This window comes from Peromyscus eremicus, chromosome 11 (assembly GCF_949786415.1).
Source record: "Peromyscus eremicus chromosome 11, PerEre_H2_v1, whole genome shotgun sequence".
NCBI lineage: Eukaryota > Metazoa > Chordata > Mammalia > Rodentia > Cricetidae > Peromyscus > Peromyscus eremicus.
Genome location: NC_081427.1, coordinates 28,228,925 through 28,249,041, shown reverse-complemented (window position 1 = coordinate 28,249,041; position 20,117 = coordinate 28,228,925). Strand labels below are relative to the sequence as shown.

At 39.6% G+C, this 20,117-nt stretch overlaps 1 protein-coding gene across 1 annotated transcript in view; it reads left to right on the top strand.

Annotated features, from left to right (window-relative positions):
- LOC131922015 (UDP-glucuronosyltransferase 3A1-like) overlaps nt 1-11,171 on the top strand; it is a 35,290-nt gene extending 24,119 nt beyond the window's left edge. Inside the window, exons 4-7 of the mRNA XM_059276747.1 lie at nt 2,059-2,590; nt 6,610-6,841; nt 8,132-8,351; nt 10,445-11,171. Coding sequence (XP_059132730.1) covers nt 2,059-2,590; nt 6,610-6,841; nt 8,132-8,351; nt 10,445-10,721 — 1,261 coding nt within the window. The 3' untranslated portion in view covers nt 10,722-11,171. The remainder of the gene's footprint in view (nt 1-2,058; nt 2,591-6,609; nt 6,842-8,131; nt 8,352-10,444) is intronic.
- The last annotated feature ends 8,946 nt before the right edge of the window (nt 11,172-20,117 follow it).

Genomic DNA, 20,117 nt, shown 5'->3' with positions numbered 1-20,117 from the left:
GAAATTAGATGATAGATTTAGATAATTATGCCATGTATTCATCCTCATTCCATTATTTTTTTATTTTTTTTATTTTTTATTTTTTTTGGTTTTTCGAGACAGGGTTTCTCTATGTAGCTTTGCACCTTTCCTGGAACTCGCTTTGTAGACCAGGCTGGCCTTGAACTCACAGAGATCCGCCTGCCTCTGCCTCCCGAGTGCTGGGATTAAAGGCGTGCGCCACCACCGCCCAGCTCATTCCATTATTTTAATGTAACAACTGAATTTGGGTGAGTTTATAATGAGAAGAAGCTTATCAGTTCAGTTATGGAAGTTCCAGCTCATGGCAAAAACATCAGTCAGGTTGATTGAAAGCATCATGATAAACAGCATCATAAATGATTCAAGAATAATTCAAGAGAAGAGAAAGAACAGGTTTAGACCTATCAGAGGGTTAACTCAGAATCTAACAAGGGCTATTTTGGAAATCTATAGGGTAAGGCCTTCTAATAGTCTTCTACTAAGGTGTCCACTTAGAGGGCCCACTACCTCCACATGTCCTTACTGAGCACCAACATTCTGACATACAAATGCTTGAAGACAAATCACAGCCGTTGTGACTTGAAGTTGGGTCAAAAAGTGAGTGAAGATAAGTGTGCCTCTGGGCTCTCATCTTGTGGATCTTTTGATGTAGGATGACATGGTGCACTTGTGCATCTTACCAGGTTGCTTATCTGCTCGGCATTGATGTGGAAGAGTCCCTGGAAACGTGCTGTGGGGAAGATTCATCAGTAGGATGACTAAAGTTGAGGACAGTCTTGACAGTTTGAGCAGTAGGAGTTGTAAATTCTAACAATAAGCTTCCAATCACACTTCTTCTTCCCATTAGAAAGTTAAGTTTGTATATAAAGTAATAGGCTTTGCTATGTACTTTTTAGAAATCATTAATGTCAGTATCTTTTGTTCTAGGTTGCCTCCTTCCTCCACAGCACTATTCCATGGCACATACATCTCTTTTGATGGCTTTTTATTTTTATGTGTTCTCATGGCCTCTTTTCTAATTTCATCATCTAACAAAGAAAACACACACACACACACACACACACACACACACATTTAAGTTTAGATTTCACATATAAGAGAAAAATCAGTAGGATATATATATAATATTATATATATAGTTGGTTGGTTTTTTAAAAAATTTTTATTTATTTATTTATTTATTTATTATTTATTTATTTATTTTCTTGTTTTTTGAGACAGGGATTCTCTGTAGCTTTGGAGCCTGTCCTGGAATTCACTCTGTAGACCAGGCTGGCCTCAAACTCACAGAAATCTGCCGGCCTCTGCCTCCGAGTGCTGGGCTTAAAAGTGTGGGCCACCACTGCATAGTAGTTTATTTTGTTTGTCAAATTGCTTAGTTTCCAGGCAGAAAGTTGAAACGTATTCAGCTTTGTTCTAATATTATCATTGGAAAGGTCCTTTTTGTGGGGTACAACATTCAAGCCAAGATACACATGATTAAAAGAAATGACTTTATCATTGATGATTATAGAATGTGTAATCATGCCACTTACACAGATTGGCAGAGGAGCAATACTATTACACAAAAACTCATTATATAATGTGAAATTAACAGCATTATACACCTGCTCATTCAGATTGATGCTCTGAGATCTACTGTAATCAGTGATGGCTTCCAAGACAGAAGAAATCTAACTAACTTAATATACTTTACATATTAAGTAACACTATAATATAATGATTTGTATAGCTTTAAACAAAGGTAAGAAAAAAATTCAGGCTACAGAGCCTCTTTGCATAAAATATATTAAAAATCATTTTTTTCTAAGTGAGTAAGTGTTTTATTTAGTCCAGCCTACTGGCCTCAAAAATCATAAAGCTAAGACTAGCCTTGAACTCTTGATCCACCTGTCTCCATTGCCAGAGTGTTGAATTATAGGCTTTTGTTCATCTAGTTGTGCAATACTTTCACTGAGTACAACATTATTCCAAATATGTCTGAAAATGTGGCCAAGTATGAAAAAGCTCCTCAAAATATTTGTTATTTTTTCACAGGTTCAACTATCACACCCGTGTAAAGGTCTATGAACACTTAGGGAATTTATGCAGTCACTTACTAAGCAGAAAGGACATCCTGGATTCCTTAAGGAATAAGAATTTTGACCTACTTTTTTTGGATGCATTAGATCCCTGTGTTTTCCTGATTGCTGAGAAACTTGGGAAACAATTTGTGGCCTTTCTTCCCATGGTGTTTACCATTATAGACTACGGGCTACCAAGGCCCTTGTCTTATGTTCAAGGATTTGGTTCCAGTTTAACTGACCAAATGAACTTCTGGGCCAAAGTGAAGAACTTTCTGATATTCCTTGATTCATCCATGAAGCAAAGAGAAATATTTTCTCATTATGACGGCACTATCCAGGAGCATTTTGCAGAAGACTCTCGGCCAGTTTTGTCTGACCTTCCACGGAAAGCAGAGTTGTGGTTTGTCAATTCTGACTTTGCCTTGGATTTTGCTCATCCCGTGTTTCCCAACATGGTCTATGTGGGAGGCTTAATAGAAAAACCTGTTAGACCAATACCTCAAGTGAGTTAAACCTTGGTCCTCAGTTTATCTTTTATTCAGAGGCCTTCAGTGCTTAGATGGTGTCTTAATTAGGGTGTCTATTGCTGTGAAGAGACATCAGAACCACAGAAACTTTAATAAAGGAAAACATTTAATTTGGGTGGCTTCATGTTTCAGAAGCTTAGTCCATTATTATCATGGTGGGAAACATGGTGCCATATAGAAAGACATGATGCTGGAGAAGGAGCTCAGAGTTGTATATCTAGATCCATAGGCAACAGGAAGTGAACTGTGACACCAGGCATAGCTGAGCATAGCAGACCTCAAAGTCTACTTCACAATGACACATTTCCTCCAACAAGGCCGCACCTACTCCAAACAGGCCATACCTCCCAATGGTGCCATTCCCCTTGGGAGCTGTTTTATTTCAAACCACCACAGGAGGAAATTGTCACTTGCCAGAGATGTACTGAAAGGAAGTACTCTAAGACAAAAGAAGCACCTGGAGCCTATATCTTTAGGGTTAGTGAAAGTACAGTGCTAGAATACCCCATGCTAAGTTTGAAGACCTGGTTAGATAGTACAAAATGTGAGTTTCTTTTGTCTCTCTCTATTCCTGGCTGTGGTGGAATAACTCCTTTAGTTAGTATTAATATTTCCAATTGAATTTTGAGCTATCTGTATAATAAATACAGTGAATGTCAATATACTTAGTATGTGTTAAGGAGGCAGGTTCTTCATAATGAAACAGATAACACTTTCAGAAGGCATGTACCTAGACAGGACTTAGCATGAGTGAGAAGAAGAATGGCTTCTGTTATTCTGTGTGCCCAGCCTGTTGAGCCATTGATACTCCATCCAGCTACTGCAAACCATCCGAGCTGCCATGTAGTGTGCATGTTCAATGCAGGCTCAGAATCACTACCACTGAAAATTATAAAGTGCAGAGAGCTAAGGATGTTAGATTTCTGGTTCCCTGTCATTGTGGGGCTCCCTCACCCATGATGGGAGGAATTATCCCCTTTGGACATATATAGTGGTGGCCAAAATACTGAGTTAATGAAGGGGATGTTTCTCTTGCTTTCAGCTCAAAGCAGAGAGGGTATGGATTTGTTCTGGCTCTGTTGGGTACTACGGCACGTACCAATCCTTGCAGTTGGTGCAAATAAGTTTTTGGGGGAGTGATTAGTGAGTAACAAATATATATATATATATATATATATATATATATATATATATATATATATATATATATATATACACACACTGAATACTTATGTCAGTAGAGTAGGGATACAGTATACAGATATGCAGTTCCCTGACTGAATCTTTAAGTAGTAAGAGATATTTTACATTTATAAATCTAGATGTGGTTGACAGAGCCTTCACCTTCTAGACAGAATGGTCAGATATTGGCACACAGAGAGATGAAGGGATTATTAAAAAGTGGGAGGAAATGTTTCAAAATAATACATGACACAAGAGTCTGGAATCTAATATGGGGTATTCCAATACATGTTTTGTAAGAATTAAGTGAGAAGCAAATAGACTGTGGTGGTTGCCAACATAAGGAAAATCAGACTTTATATCAAAACTCTCAAAGAAGTTTAAAGACTATATATATATATATATTTGAAACTTTGTGTTTTTCAAACATTGCAACTATAAAATATTACTTAAAATATGTGAAATAGTTAACTTACAGAGAGATATGTCATCTATGCACAAACTATGAAATAAAGAATAAGAAGAACAATGTAAGAAATTTAATGAAGAAATAAATAATAACTTAAGACTCCAATTCTACAGTTTTAGAATTAGAAGACTATCCATACAAATTATCACCTTGAATTATACCATAGGCTAAATAGAATTATTAGAAATACATAGAGCATGCTTAAAATGTATTTGCTAGTGATTTTATATGCCTGACAGCTTGCCCTGCATGTATGTGTGTGTGCATCATGTTCATACCAGTGCCCAGAAGAGGCCAGAAGAGGGCGCTGGATCCCCTAGAGCTAGAATTATAGAGAGTTGTGATTGCTCTGTGGGAACTGAACTGTGGTCCTCTGGAAGGAAATATGCTGAACTATCTCTCCAGTTCCGAGTGTTCATTCCAACAACAGCAGAGCACATATTCTTCTCTAATGCACAAAACAAATTCCTTGGTTCATGTGTTAGCCCATGCCACCCCCCAACGCAACCCTGAGATTTGCAAATTCTCAGATTAATGTAAATATCTCTTACCACAGTGGGGTGAGTAGAAAACAACATAATGTAAATTCAAAGGGAAAAATCAAGAGGAACATTTGAAAATATTACATACCAAGGAGAAGGAGACAAAACACAATGGAATGATGGAGTGCAATAAAAACAAGACATAGGCTATAATTCATAGCTACTATTATATCTATTAGTACAGCCAAGGTATTTGCAATTGATAATCTAACCCTTCAATATAAGGCAGAGATAATGAAGACATGACTAAACAGGATACTACCAGAAAGAAGGGGCATAAAAGAATCAGAGTGTAGATGATTGAAATAACGAATAGACAAATTTAGAATCAATAAAATCAAAAGAGTAGTATGCTGAAAAAGTGACAGAAAAATTAAGAATATAAATAAGAAAGAACAAGAAAATAATTAAGTTCTAAAGTAAAAAATTATCCACTCTTACTTAAAACAATAAAGTTTATGAGATAATTATACAAACATGATATATCATCAAATTAGGTGATCTATATGAGTGGACATATTCCTATGCAAGTCTGTTAACATTAACAGACTCAAGAAAATATAGAAAATCTTAAAGTTATGGGATTAAATTAGACTGATCAATAACAAAGTCTTTCATTAAGGAAGTCTGACATAACATGGATTAACTGGTGAATTAAGTGAAACACTTAAGAATGAATGTCAGTTCCTGTATGATTATTTGTGGCACTTCCACAGGAAAGAATACTTCTCAACCCATTCTTTGAATCTATCATTATTCTGTTACCAAAGCTAGAAAACAACACCAGAGGTGAAGGCATTATACCACACATCAAGTGAAGAAATTTTATATACTGAATTTCTAGCATGAGTATAAAATAATACAAATGATGCCAAAAATAGTTAGGAAGGGCCAAAAGTTACGAAACCAAAAGAATGCCCTTAGCAATTAGATTATTCTGGAGCTTACATTTTTTTTTTTCGAGACAGGGTTCTCTGTGTAGTTTTGCACCTTTCCTGGAACTCACTTTGTAGACCAGGCTAGCCTCGAACTCACAGAGATTTGACTGCCTCTGCCTCCTGAGTGCTGGGATTAAAGGAGTGCCAGTAGAAAAATCTGGTGCATGTATTTTCTTGGAAGAGCAATCCATAAGAACCCAAAGGTGTAGTACAAATCTTTAAAAGCTATTATTAATAAAGACAAACCTGGAACCAGGTATTGTGGTGAATGCTGAATGATCAGAGAAACAGAACAAGTCATCCAAGCTCACCTTGCCAGTTTCCCAGATCATCTTATTTCCTCAGACTGAAAGCCTCTGAGTCCTCATCTGAATGGATCTCAGCTGAAGTGCTGCTAAAAGCTAAATGCTTAAAAAGGCTCTAGTTCCTGGTCCTCACACCTTATATAACTTTCTGATTCCTGGGATAAAATGCATGTGTCACTGGGATTAAATGCCTGGCTGTTTCCAGTGTGGCTTTGAACTCACAGAGATTCAGGTGGATCTCTGCCTCTGGAATGCTAGGATTAAAGGCATTTGCTACCACTGCCTAAACCTATAATTAATATAGTGGCTGTTCTGTTCTCTGACCCCCAGATAAGTTTATTGGGGTGCACAATATATCAACCACACAAAGTTGAAGAGATGGCTGCTATTCAATGCAGTAACTACCCCCAGACATGTATAGGAATTATGAAAGGAGTTTTATCATATAGAACACAAGCAACCAAAGCATGGGTTTATTTAACAACTGGTCTTGTTTCATGTTATAGTTGCCTTGGGTTTAACAATCCACTTTTTGCAAATTTCTTTATGTTTCTTCTAGGATTTGGAAGACTTTATCATTAAGTTTGGAGACTCAGGTTTTGTCCTTGTGGCACTGGGTTCCATAGCAACCCTACATCAGACCAAAGAACTAATTAAGGAAATGAACAGTGCCTTTGCTCACCTTCCTCAAGGAGTGCTGTGGACATGTAAGGATGCTCATTGGCCTAAAGATGTCATTATGGCTCCAAATGTCAAAATCATGGATTGGCTTCCCCAGACTGACCTCCTGGGTAAGCACCTCCTAGACCTGTTACTTTATTTCTTTAATGTGCTTTGGGACTTAATAGATAACTGATATCTGAGCACTTGCAGTTGCAGAAGAAAAGGCTGCTGATAGGTGAAGATATATGTCCAGCAGGCAGGTAGAAGCAGCTAAGGTTCTTGGTAGAATCAGTCTGTGCTCTACACTGGCCATAGCAACAACTTCCTCATCCTTTTCAACTCAGACAGATCTCAGTTCCCTAAATAGATATGTAGCCTTGACTTACGAGTATTTACCATTGATCACTCCAACACAATCTTGACCAATACGTGATCTATAACTACTCCTTGGGCAGTTGCCACCATTTGTTGCCGCTATTCTCACAGTGATGTGAGAAATCCTTGGTATTTTTAAACACACATACATATGAATGTAAGCATGCATACACATCTTGGTTGTCAGAAAAGGGCTGAACACTCAGACACTTACAACATGGAGGTTGTGTGGTTTAGGACATAGGGAGATATTTGAGTACCAACCCACATAAGCTCACAGTATGATATGGAGACACTGATTTCTTGAGCAACAGAGAATTCCCTAAAGCCACCTCCCCTCAAATTATTCATTTCTATGTGACTTTACGTATAACTAACTTTTCTACACTCAGTGGCAGAATCAGAGATTTGTACCTAAGACCGTGACTCAAAAGAAGCTGGGAAATTTTTCACATAGATCTCTGTTCAGGAAAATCACAGGCTACACAATAGGAAAAAGACTTACTTTCCAGGGAAAATGGGTAGATTTTGAGTGAGTTATAGTTTGGGATGATTTCTTTATGATCATAAGAAATGATTGGTTGCTTTCAATATGGAGCAACAGTCAAGACCTGTAAATGCAGAAGTTTCTGGCCTACCACCCCCTTTTGTAAGCTTCTCAAAACAGAGCAGATAACACCCATAATATAGATTTCATGTGAGATCAGACGTGAAAAGCAAGAGAAGGCCAAGGTTAGACAAGTGAAGAAGAAAGCATCAGTGGAGAAGATGAGGATGAGTAGAAGGACAAGGAAACTTGCCTCGCTTGTCACTTTTCTTGTAGCTGTCCCTGGGTTCTAGATCCTAGATAGATTTTGACTGAAGTAAGGCATCTCTCTGCAGAGAGAAGGCTGGGTATTACATGATGGAACATTGCAAATCTCTAAAGCAACATCAGTAAATCCATTCTCCCCAGCACATTGGCATTTCCTAGATCTGCTGCTTTACCTGGAATCTGCAACTTGCATAGCAAAATATTGGACGATCTTTCTCTTTTGCAACAGCTCATCCTAGAATTCGTCTTTTTGTCACCCATGCGGGAATGAATAGCATAATGGAGGCCATCCAGCATGGAGTACCCATGGTGGGGATTCCCATTTTTGGAGACCAGGCTGAAAACATGGTTGTAGTAGAAGCAAAGAAAATTGGTGTTTCTGTTCAGCTAGAGACACTCAAGGCAGAGACATTTGTACTTACACTGAAAGAAGTCATAGAAGACAAGAGGTATGCAGCTCTTTGGGGTTGGGGTACCTTAGCCTGAACACATGTTCTGTTTAGTCTGTTTATCAATGAAACAGAATTTTGTGGGATGTGTTATAATACATGTGTGATAAGTGAAAGTCCTGCTTTTCCTTTGCTATTAATCCTAATTTTGGGTGAGTAGCTGAGAATATGCTTCTACCTGATGTGTTGTGATGATTTCTTACACACACATTATCTTTATGATCTTTTACATTATGGGTACCTATAATAGAATTTTAGTTGAAGCAGGAGAGATCATTTTCATGTTCTTTACGTGGCTAATCTTCCTGAATCATCAAATACCTAAAGAATTCCAATTGTATCAGAAGTTGATGATCTTAGTTACTATTGTATTACTGTGAAAAGGTACCCTAAACAAGGCTACATGTAAGATAAAGCATTTATTTGGGTCTTGCTTACAGTTTCAGAGGGTTAGTCCATGATCATCTTGTTGGTGACTGTGTCTGCAGCACGGCACTGGAGCAATAGCTCAGAGCTTACAACTTGATCTGCAGGCAGGAGGCAGAAAGATCAAGACTGGGCCTGGCGAGGGCTTTTTGAACCCTGCCCGTGAGAAACCTCCTCCAATAAAGTCACAGCTCTTTTTTTTTTTTTTTTTTTTTTTTTTTTTGGTTTTTTGAGACAGGGTTTCTCTGTGTAGCTTTGTGCCTTTTCCTGCTTTTCCTGGAACTCACTTGGTAGCCCAGGCTGGCCTAGAACTCACAAAGATCCACCTGACTCTGCCTCTCGAGTGCTGGGATTAAAGGCGTGCACCACCACTGCCCGGCAAAGTCACAGTCCTTAATCCTTCCTTAACAGTCCACCAACTGATAAGCAAACATTCAATGGCTATGGGAGCCATGCTACTCAAACGATGACAAGGACCATTGCATGTCCTTAATGGGCTGACCTTCCCTCCTCCGGGTCTTTGTGTTTAACTCACAAAACTAACTTTCCAGTGTTGTCCTCTTAGGATAACATGTTTTTGGCTATTATTTTTTCTGTGCTTGAGCTCACTCATCATACACTACTTTCTCTTTGACATTGAACTATTTGCAATATCTCCACCATGTGTGTCATTATTGTCTGTTCCACACTAGCACATACAAAGCATGCACCATGAGGAAGCAGTGCGTATCAGTTTCTACCCTGTCCCTGGGGCTCAGGACAGGCCTGTTATAAAGGAACTTTTCACGAATCTAGCACAAATGCAATAGTAACCGAGACAAAAAGAGGTGACCCACATATTCCTTGCTCAACCAGCACAATGATTGCACAGTCAAACAGGACTACATACTCAGGTTTCAATGTCCCAATCACTTAATCAGATATACATCATGTCACATATGTTCACATATATTTAATGTGAGCGCACCTTCAGTACAATAAGTGAAATACTTACGGACATTAAAAATTTCTATTCAAGGGTTAATTTTGATCCTTCTTGTATTAGGTTTTGCTTTTTAGCTTTTCACTGAACTTTTTTTAAATTGAACTTTTAGTTGGGACTCAGGTAGACAGTGTCAACAAAAATGTATGCCAACAATTTTGTTAAAGCTGTCTTATGGGAATGTATTAGAAACAAGATGTGTGTGTGTGTGTGTGTGTGTGTATGTGTGGTGTATGTGTGTGTGTGTGTGTGTGTGTGGTGTATGTGTGTGTGTGTGTGTGTGTGTGTGGTGTATGTGAGTGGTGTGTGTGTGTGTGTGTGTCTGTGTGTCTGTGTCTGTGGTGTGTGTGTGTGTGTGTGTGTGTCTGTGTCTGTGTGGTGTGTGTGTGTGTGTGTGTGCTTGAGTCTGTGGTGTGTGTGTGTGTGTGTGTGTGTGTCTGTGTGGTGTATGTGTGTGGTGTGTGTGTGTGTGTGTGTGCTTGAGTCTGTGGTGTGTGTGTGTGTGTGTGTGTGTGTCTGTGTGGTGTATGTGTGTGGTGTGTGTGTATGTCTGTGTCTGTGTGTCTGTGTCTGTGTGGTGTGTGTGTGTGTGTGTGTGTGTGTGTGTGTGTGTGTGTGTATGTTATAAAGTCCCATGTACTGGCACAGCACACTGGTAACACACTCTCTCTGTGTCTGCCCATAGGTACAAGTTTGCAGCAATGGCTGCCAGGGCCATCAAGCGCTCCCACCCCCTGACACCCTCCCAGCGTCTGGTGGGCTGGATTGACCACATCCTACAAACAGGGGGAGGAGCACATCTCAAGCCCCATGGCTTTCAACAGCCATGGCATGTGCAGAACCTGCTGGATGTCCTATTGTTCCTGTTGGGGCTCACTCTGGGCACCTGGTGGCTGTTGAAGAAAATGCTGGGCTTGTTGCTCAGGTCCCTGGGTGTGGCCAGGAAGGAAAAGAAGTCATAATGTTAGGTTTACTTGGGGGAGGATGTTCGGAACTCTGGCATTTTACAGGCCTCCTCCTTCCCTAACACAAGGAACTCCCAGGGTTCTCCTCTTTCCCTCTTCCTGCTGCTGGACCTCCAGTTGTCCTCACTGTTTCCTGCCTCTTTCCTAACACTCATACAGTACATTGACTGACTGGTGACTGCACTACCTGGATCCCCTTGCTCCTGTACAATCCTTCCTTTCCCAGCCATTTCTTCTCTTCACTCCTTTCTGACCCTGAGAGTGTTATGACAGTTTCATCCTCTCTGTGACTTGTAGTCTCTGACTCTAATTTCTCATATTATATGAGATGAAAAACCCCAAATATTTGAAAAATTCTACTTACTCTTCTATTTTTCTTATCTTATATTCTCTCTTTAGAGTTCAGGATGCCTGTCCTACTCGATTCTACTCTTCCTGTTAGGCAGGAACAGCCACTGCCAGCATGTAATATCTACCAATTTATCTGATAATGACACCATATGAATGCCATGAATTCATTTTTCCTGGTAGAATACAAAATAAAGTTCACAGAAAATTGAAGAGTTTGGAGAAATCATTTTTGATATGACTTATATGATAGGTTTATTTCCTTATGTGTAATAAATTTAAATAAGTAAAGAAAAGAAACTACAGTCTATCCACTTATTGGAGTAACAACTATTTGTCAAATCGGATAAGCCAGAGATGTATAAATGATACAGAATGAACTTCAATGCCATTAAGTAAAAAGCTACAAAGAGAAGCGATATACATAGCATTGCTGTTGGGATGAACTGTAGCTCAGTAGTTGGACTAGAGGGAGATTCCGGGCTTCGAAGGCTGTCTGTGGCCCCTGTTCCCCCAAACCTAGCAAACTGGGCAGAGGTTTGTTGAATGAATGGACTGAACTATGCCTCTGAAAGGGAATTGTACATATGACGAACCAACACCTGGTGGTGCTGTCGTCACATGCATGGGGAAGGAGTGCATTCTAAACAGAGTTAAAACTGACAGTTTATAATGTTGTGACCAAAGAGTCAGACACACTTTAACAAGAGTTGTGATGTCAGTGAAATCATGACATCATATTTGGAGTCTGCAGCGGGATTTGTTATTCAAATCTCAGAGCTCTGAGTATGTCTTGCCCTTCTTTATTGGAAATACGACTCTCTCCCACCTTCCTCTCAAACCCCAAAGTCTTACAAAATTTATTTTTCCTCTTATGATTTAATGTGAGTCTTCAGAGTTCAAATTAAGATTGTATGCCATCCTAGAGCTTGATTCTCCGAGTTACCCCTCTACTCCTAGCTTCTGTCCTAACATGGTACATTGAAAAGAGGACATAGTTAATGTTGGCTGCTTGTTGACCAATTAATTGACTGAATGATGGTTAATGTGAGCATCTCAAGTCTCGTGCTTGACTGTAATCGCCCCCCTGACTTTATCAAGTCATATCCAGAAGTATCTGCCTATATCAGCTCTGGTAGCATTGGTGTCAGAGGGAAAAGTGACTGAAGTCTGGATTCCAGTGTCTGTTCTTCCCAAAGTCTACTATGATTTTGCATGAGGAAGTGGCAGAAAACTACACTTTGAATTTCTTACCTATTGTTACATATGGTAGGGGAGAAAGAATCCTGCTGGGACTCAAATGTCCAATGTCTGTTGTTTGTCAAGACTTATAGGAAAGCCATTTTACCAGTCCATACTTACTTTCCTGCTGTGGTTTTAACGTGTCCTCCCAAATTCATGTGTTAGAAACTCAATTCCAAAGTTTATATGTCAAGGACACTTTACAGTGGGAGGTTTGTGATATAATTAAAGTTAAAAGAAGTCCATGGGGGGGGGGGCTCCAGGATGGCTACACTGTGGCTTCACAAAAAGAGAAGGGGGCCTGGGGCTGACATGCTTGTTCTGCTTGGCGTGGGACGCCCTCCCTGATGGTTACAGTACAGTTTTACCAAAAGAGAAGAGGGCTTGGGGCTGACGTTCTTGTTCTGCAATGGCATGTGATGCTCTCATGACGCAATATGAAGCCCCTCACCAAGTGCTGAGCAGATCCTCGTGCCATGTGTTCTCTTCTCTCCTGCCTACTGTCTAGTCTACATCTCTATTATCATAGGTAGTAGATAATGGAGCCTTTGGGCTCAAACTCATATTCACCAAGGATGGGTTGGGAGAGGTAAGACCAAGACCCAGGTTTGTAGGCTTTTTGTCTTGTGGTCTTCCCACTGATCTAAGAGATCTGAGAACCCAAGTCTGGACTGCCCAGATCACCTTCTCTCATTTCTGAATATTTCTTACAGAAAAGATCAACTAGTGGAGGATAGGTGTGTACATGTTTGTTTGTTTTTGTGTTTGTGTGTGTGTTAGAGAGAGAGAGAGAGAGAGAGAGAGAGAGAGAGAGAGAGAGAGAGAGAGAGAGAGAAAGAAAGAAAGAAAGAAAAAAGAAAGAAAGAAGAGAGGGAATTGTTTTATCATTTCTTTCCTATAAACCTTGTTCAGTATTCAGGGACATTAACCTAAAGAGAGTGTATGACTTACTGGTATGCATCTTTAACATGCATATTGAGAATCTCAGTGAAGACAGAAGTAATAGAATCCAGCATTTAAACCACAAAGGAGAACATGAAATGTAGGATCAAAGAGATATAGGGTATTATATATAAATAACTATAGCTATAACTATATGTATAACGTTTATACACACACACACACACACACACACACATACACATATATCACAGAATTGGTTTCAGCAAGTTAGTACTTCTAAATTACTATTAATTCCTACTAATGGTCCAGGCCAAATGCCTTTTCTCACTTCTATATACACACACAACCTAATTTGTTCAAATATATCATCCTTAGCAGCTTCTGAATGTTTCTTTTGTCCCTATCCCAATCTGCTACAAGAAGCTTTGCTAGAGAGGGTTGGGCAAGACACTGACCTATGAGTACAGTATACATGATTAGGAGCCATTTTACTGTATGTTCCTTTAACAGAATAATAGTATTGGGCTTTCCCCTAGACCCATGGCCAACCTAGTCTCAGGTTCTTGGGCACTTTAGCAGTGTCAGGTATGTGTTCCATCTCATGATGTGGTACTTAGTCACAAATCAAAACATAGTTGGTTACTCTCTTAACAATTGTACAACTATTACACGAGTATAATTTGTAGGCAGGCTGCTGCTGCAGGTCTCAGGTTTTGTAACTGGGTGATATTGATGAACTCCTTTCTCCTCTGGAAATGTGACATGTACTTTCACACACTATGCATGTTAGTCAAGGTGTGTGTGCGTACGTGCGTGCGTGCGTGCGTGTGTGTGTGTGTGTGTGTGTTTGTGGTGTGTGTGAGAAAGACACAGAGAGAGACAGAGAGAGAGAGACAGAGAGAGAGAAAGAGGGAGATGGGGAGAGGTCTATGTGTGTGAAATATGGGTGTTTGTGTGTAGATATGAGTGTGACACTTCATACATTCATATGTAAACATGTATGTGGAAGGCAGAGGTTGACACTAGGTATTATTAGGTGTCTTCCTGTATGCTGTTCTCCCTACTTTTGAGACAGGGTCTTTTACTGGACCTGGAGCTTGTCAAGTAATCTAGACTGTCAGGCCAGCAAGCCCAGGATATACCTATCTCTACCGTTCTGGATCTGGGATTATAGTTGCCTATCTCTTTATATGAGTACGGGGTAGCTGTACTCAGGTCCACAGGTGCTTTATGTACCTAACCAATTCCACAGTCCCTGAGGTCTGATGTTGGAGGTGAGGTGAAGATGGGTGTCTCAGCTCCAAGGAGGGAGGAAGAGACAATCTACGTTTATATTTTATTTTTTTTTACTTCTAGGTCTCAGCAGATGTGACAGTGCTCAGACCCTTTGGGTGAAGATGGAATTTCCTTACTCTTTTCCCTGATTCAAAAGCTACTGCCATCTGGAAGCAATCTTACACATGGCCAGAAATAAATCTTTCCCAGCTATCTGAGTATCCTTTAATCTAATGAAATTAACCATCATATTAATACATTTGAGAAGTATGAGAGCAATAGATTGGCTGGTGGTTTGTTGTAAAGAACAATGCAGTCCCCTTTCTCACATTATTTCACCCTTTTTTGTCTCTTCAGTTGTATAACTATGAAAGGTGCATGATTATATACAAATGCAATGCTTAAACACAGACACAGGTAAAGACTTGTAGACACAAGACACCATGTTGCAAACAGAATTCAAAGCTGTGTTCTCCTACATGCTTTGAAGCTAATGAAGCAGATTCTCTTCCTGCTTTGAGGCTATACTGGGAAACGTCGCTCAAGCTATTTAGTGTTCGAATAGAGTGTGAGGATGACTGCATAGGCAGTGTGCTCCTTCCTCTTGGGTTGATTGATCAGTGGCAGAATTGGAAGCAGTCCCGAGCTTGCCCTGGGGAAGATTGCGTAATACTTCCATTCTGTTTTATAATGTTCACCCAGAACTGCAGGTTCAATTTTAATTGTTTTGACTAAATAGTTATGGTTTTCCTTAGTTACGATGAAAAGTAAATTTGGTATAAAACTTAAGAATCACTAAGATAAGATAGACAATGGACTGTTTTCTCTAAATTGTTAAATACAAATAAATGAAGTGAATAGTGTAAATGTAATTTTTACTTTAAATGTTTTTGTTGTATATGGTTTTACTATGTTAAAGTTAAAGCCTTTCATTTTGTTTATACAAAAATAGGGAAATGTAGAATATTAGTTGAAGAAGCGTTACATTATTTTATACTGTGAAACATTTGTTTAATAATGCAAAGATGCATTGCATTCTTTTATGTTGCATTTTTTTTTTCGAGACAGGGTTTCTCTGTGTAGTTTTGCGCCTTTCCTGGATCTCGCTCTGTAGACCAGGCTGGCCTCGAACTCACAGAGATCCGCCTGCCTCTGCCTCCCGAGTGCTGGGATTAAAGGCGTGCGCCACCACCGCCCGGCTTTATGTTGCATTTTTTAACTCTGTGAAGCTGTGTACTTTGCCTGTGTAAACACTGGATTGGGCTAATAAAGAGCTGAACAGCCAATAGCTAGGCAGGAGAAAGAATAGGCAGGGCTGGCAGGAAGAGATGACATAGGAGGAGAAATCAGGGAAGAAAGATGGGGAGCAATAGGAGAAGGGAAGAATGACACCAGGGTCCTGTGTCCCAGCTAAAAGCAAGCCATGGAGTAAGAAGTAAAGAAATATACATATTTTATTTGGGGAGTAAAGTCCTACACTTAGGCCACTAGCACATTTTCATGAATTTGTGACTAGGGAGAGGCCTTGGGCAATAATCTTAGGTGTTTTCCTGGATCATTAGCTTACAATTGACAGTGTTGAAGATTTTAAGACTGGCACCTGGCATAATGGGTTACAGATATGGCAATCGGACACAAATAGAGAAATGATAGAGGAGGCAGAGTCTTGTATGTTAGGGAACGGGCCTGTAACCTGTTCATGGTACATGTCACTTCAAGATGCTGGCATTGACAGGATTTCTCAAGGTTCCTTGATTCACAATTTAGAGAGTTGTTTAGGGGCAGTAAAGAGGATATTGTGGCTAAAGGACAAGTTAAATATTAACTCAGCCCCTGTTCCTCTATTGACTCTGGCTAAGGAGGGTGAAACAGAATGTCCAATGGAAAGAGACCATCAGAAACAAGGCAAAGAGCAAGAGGACATTTGGAAGACCAGAATAAGTTCTCCCTTTTTACCTCATTTCAAGGCCACAGCTAGTGCTTTGTGACAGAGGCTCACAGGGTCCCTTAGTGGCACACAGTTCTCAAGCTGTGCATCCTATGCCTGTGCTCCACTTGTTTTTACAGATGGCTGAGCATCAGATTGGGATTCTAGTGAGCTTATTTCTCCTTGAGGTTCTTCTTTTGGATGCTGCAAAAATCCTGACTATATCTACAATTGGTGAGTGCTTGCTGGGAATATAGTGTCTTGTGAGACCATGCCTCATGCAAATAGCATGCAGTGGACCGACCATGCAGGAGATTTTCTAGCTAGGCTTAGATCAGACCTGGGGGAGGAAGGATGCATTGTGAAATATGGTGCTCAGAAGGGATTCTACCGAAGAGTGGGGGCAAACAGTAGATTGAAATAGCATCTGATGTGGAAACATCAGCAGGAGACTGAGTTAGTATATTGTAAGGAAGATGAAAAAGGTTTCTCTACTGGGACTTTAGATTGTGAGTAGATGGGATGCATATTAGTCAAAGTGATCAGTCCATTCCTCAGCAAAAAGGGAGCAATGAGCATTTCATGATTTTTCAGGGGTTTGGCTAACATCCATAAACATTTTTGGTTTCAAAAGTTTTTTTCCTCTGTATAAGCACCCAGTCACTGAATTTTCATGTCATCAGAGCATCATCTTATTGTAGGAACTGCTATGTTACTGTGAACACCACAAATGTCCTTGCTCAGTTGTTTGGTCTGCAGCTCACGATAGTTGGGTAGGGCTTTATATACATGAATCAGTGATAAAAGTCAGGGTTGGGTAGGGGAAATACATATTAGTACCAAAGGCAACAGACCACATTAAACCTATATGTAAACTGTGTGAAAACATTTTTTTCAAATTGTTAATGTATTTGCATTCATAGTTGAATAGGACGTGACCCAAAGGTTAAGGCAGGAAAGGACACAGATATAATAGGAAGGCATAGTTGATGAATGTGTTATGTTATTTTAATCCTAAATTGGATACCTACTGTTGTTGGCAAAGAGTCAAGATTTTAACACAAGTAACCTTCAAGCTTCTGCTGAGAAGAAGGTATATTCTTTTTTGTTAGGGTGCAATCTTCTGTAGATATCGATTAAGTCCATTTGAGTCATAACATCAGTTAAGTCCCTTATTTCTCTGTTAAGTTTCGATCTGGCAGATCTTTCCAGTGGTGAGAGTAGGGTGTTGAAGTCTCCCACTATTAATATGTGGGGTTTGATGTGTGATTTAAGCTTTAATAATGTTTCTTTTACATATGTGGGTGCCTTTGTATTTGGGGCATAAATATTCAGAATTGAAACTTCATCTTGGTGGATCTTTCCTGTGATGAGTATGTAATGTCCTTCTTGATCTCTTTTGATTGATTTTAGTTTGAGGTCTGTTTTGTTTGATATTAGGATAGCTACACCAGCTTTCTTCTTAAGACCATTTGATTGGAAAGGCTTTTCCTAGCCTTTTACTCTGAGGTAGTGTCTTCCTTTGGAGTTGAAGTGTGTTTCTTGTATGCAGCAGAAAGATGGGTCCTGCTTTCGTATCCATTCTTTTAGCCTGTGTCTTTTTATAGGTGAAAACTCCATTGATATTAAGGGATATTAATGACCAGTGATTGTTAGTTCCTCTTATTCTTTGATGGTAGTGTGTGTGTATTTCTCTTCTTTGGGATTTACTGCTGTGGACTTATCTATTGCCTGTGTTTCATGGGTGTATCTGACTTCCTTAGGTTAGAATTTTCCTTCTAGTGCTTTCTGTAGGACTGGATATATGGATAGGTGTTGTTTTAATCTGGCTTTGTCTTGGAATGTCTTGTTCACTCCGTCTAAGGTGATTGAAAGATTTGCTGGGTATATAAGTCTAGGCTGGCATTCATGGTCTCTTAGTGTCTGCATTACGTCTGTCCAAGTCCTTTTGGCTTTCAAAGTCTCCATTGAGAAGTCAGGTGTTATTCCGATGAATCTGCCTTTATAAGTCACTTGGCCTTTTTCCTTTGCTGCTCTTAATATTCTTTCTTTATTCTGTATGTTTAATGGTTTAATTATTATGTAGCAAGGGAACTTTTTGGAGGAGTCTAGTCTGTTTGGTGTTCTATAGGCTTCTTGTATCTTCATAGGTATTTCCTTCTTTAAGTTAGGAAAGTTTTCTGTGCTGTTGTTGAATTTTCTGTCCCTTTGAGTTGGTATTCTTCTCCTTCTTCTATCCCTATTATTCTTAGGTTTGACCTTTTCACGGTGTTCCAGATTTTCTGGACATTTTGTGTTATAACTTTTTTAGCTTTGGTGTTTTCTTTGACTGACAAATCTATTTTCTCTATTGTATCCTTTACACCAGAGATCCTCTCTTCCATCTCTTGTATTCTGTTGGTTATGCTTGCATCTGTGTTTCCTGCTCATTTACTCAGATTTTCTATTTCCAGTGTTCCCTCTGTTTGTGTCTTCTTCATTGTTTCTATTTCACTTTTCAGGTCTTAAACTTTTCCCCTCACATGTTTAATTACTTTCACATGGTTTTCTTGGCTTTCTTTAAGGGATTTATTTATTTCTTCCATTTTTTGTTTATCTTTTCCTTGATTTCTTTATTGATTTCTTCCATTTTTTGTCTTTCCCTCAATTTCTTTATTGATTTCTTCCAATTTTTTGTTTATCTTTTCCTCGATTTCTTTATTGATTTCTTCCAATCTTTTGTTTGTCTTTTCCTCAATTTCTTCAAGGGAATTTTTCATTTTTCCTAGCCTCTAGCATTTTCATGAAGCTATTTTTAAAGTCGCTTTCTTCTGCTTCTTCTACATTGTGATGTTCAGGTCTTGCTGTTGGAGGAGGGCTAGGTTCTGGTGATGCCATATTGCTCTTTATGTTGTTGTATGTATTTTTGCATTGACATCTGTTTATTTCCTCCACTAATAGGTGCAAGAGCTACCTGTGTCTGAGCGAGTTGGTATTGGTCCACTCTGTGCTTATTGTGTCTGTGTCTCAGGGGGCCCCTCTAGGTCCAGTCTTAGCTCTTGGTCTAATTGTAGCTGGCAGATTCTGTGTCTCAGGGAGCTGCTCTTGGCCCAATCCAAGCTAGCTGATTCTGTGACTCATGGGGCTGCTCTTGGTCTGATCAGGGCTCTTGGTCCAGTCAGAGCAGACAGATTCTGTGTCTCAGGAAGCCTCTCTTGGTCCAATGAAAGCTGGCAGATTCTGTGTCTCAGAAAGCCACTCTTGGTCCAATGAGGGCTGGTGGATTCCCTGTCTCAGTAGGTTACTCTTGGTCCAGTGAAAGCTCTTGTTCCAACGAGAGCTGGCAGTTTGGTTTCCATGTCTCAGGAAGTTACTGGGGTCACAGGTGGATGGATATTGGGGCAAGGCATGGAACTTGTAGATTACAAGGTCCAATGGGGGATTTTGGTGGTGGTGGTGGCTTTGCACAGGAATTTTCCCTGCTGTCTGGCAACTGGGGCAGAGTTGGGGCAAGGGTTCTAGGAGACTGAAAATTAAATATTTTTAAAAGTTAAACAAAAGCAAATGAAGCTGGTTGGCTTACTTAGATTTTTTATTTGGTAATTATAATGAAGAGTATTCATTCTAAAGGGACTATGATTCTGCTCTTACTGACTTCTAACGTCTGAGTTTACTCTGTAGCATTACTAAGGAGTTTTTGCAAATTAAGATATTTTTGT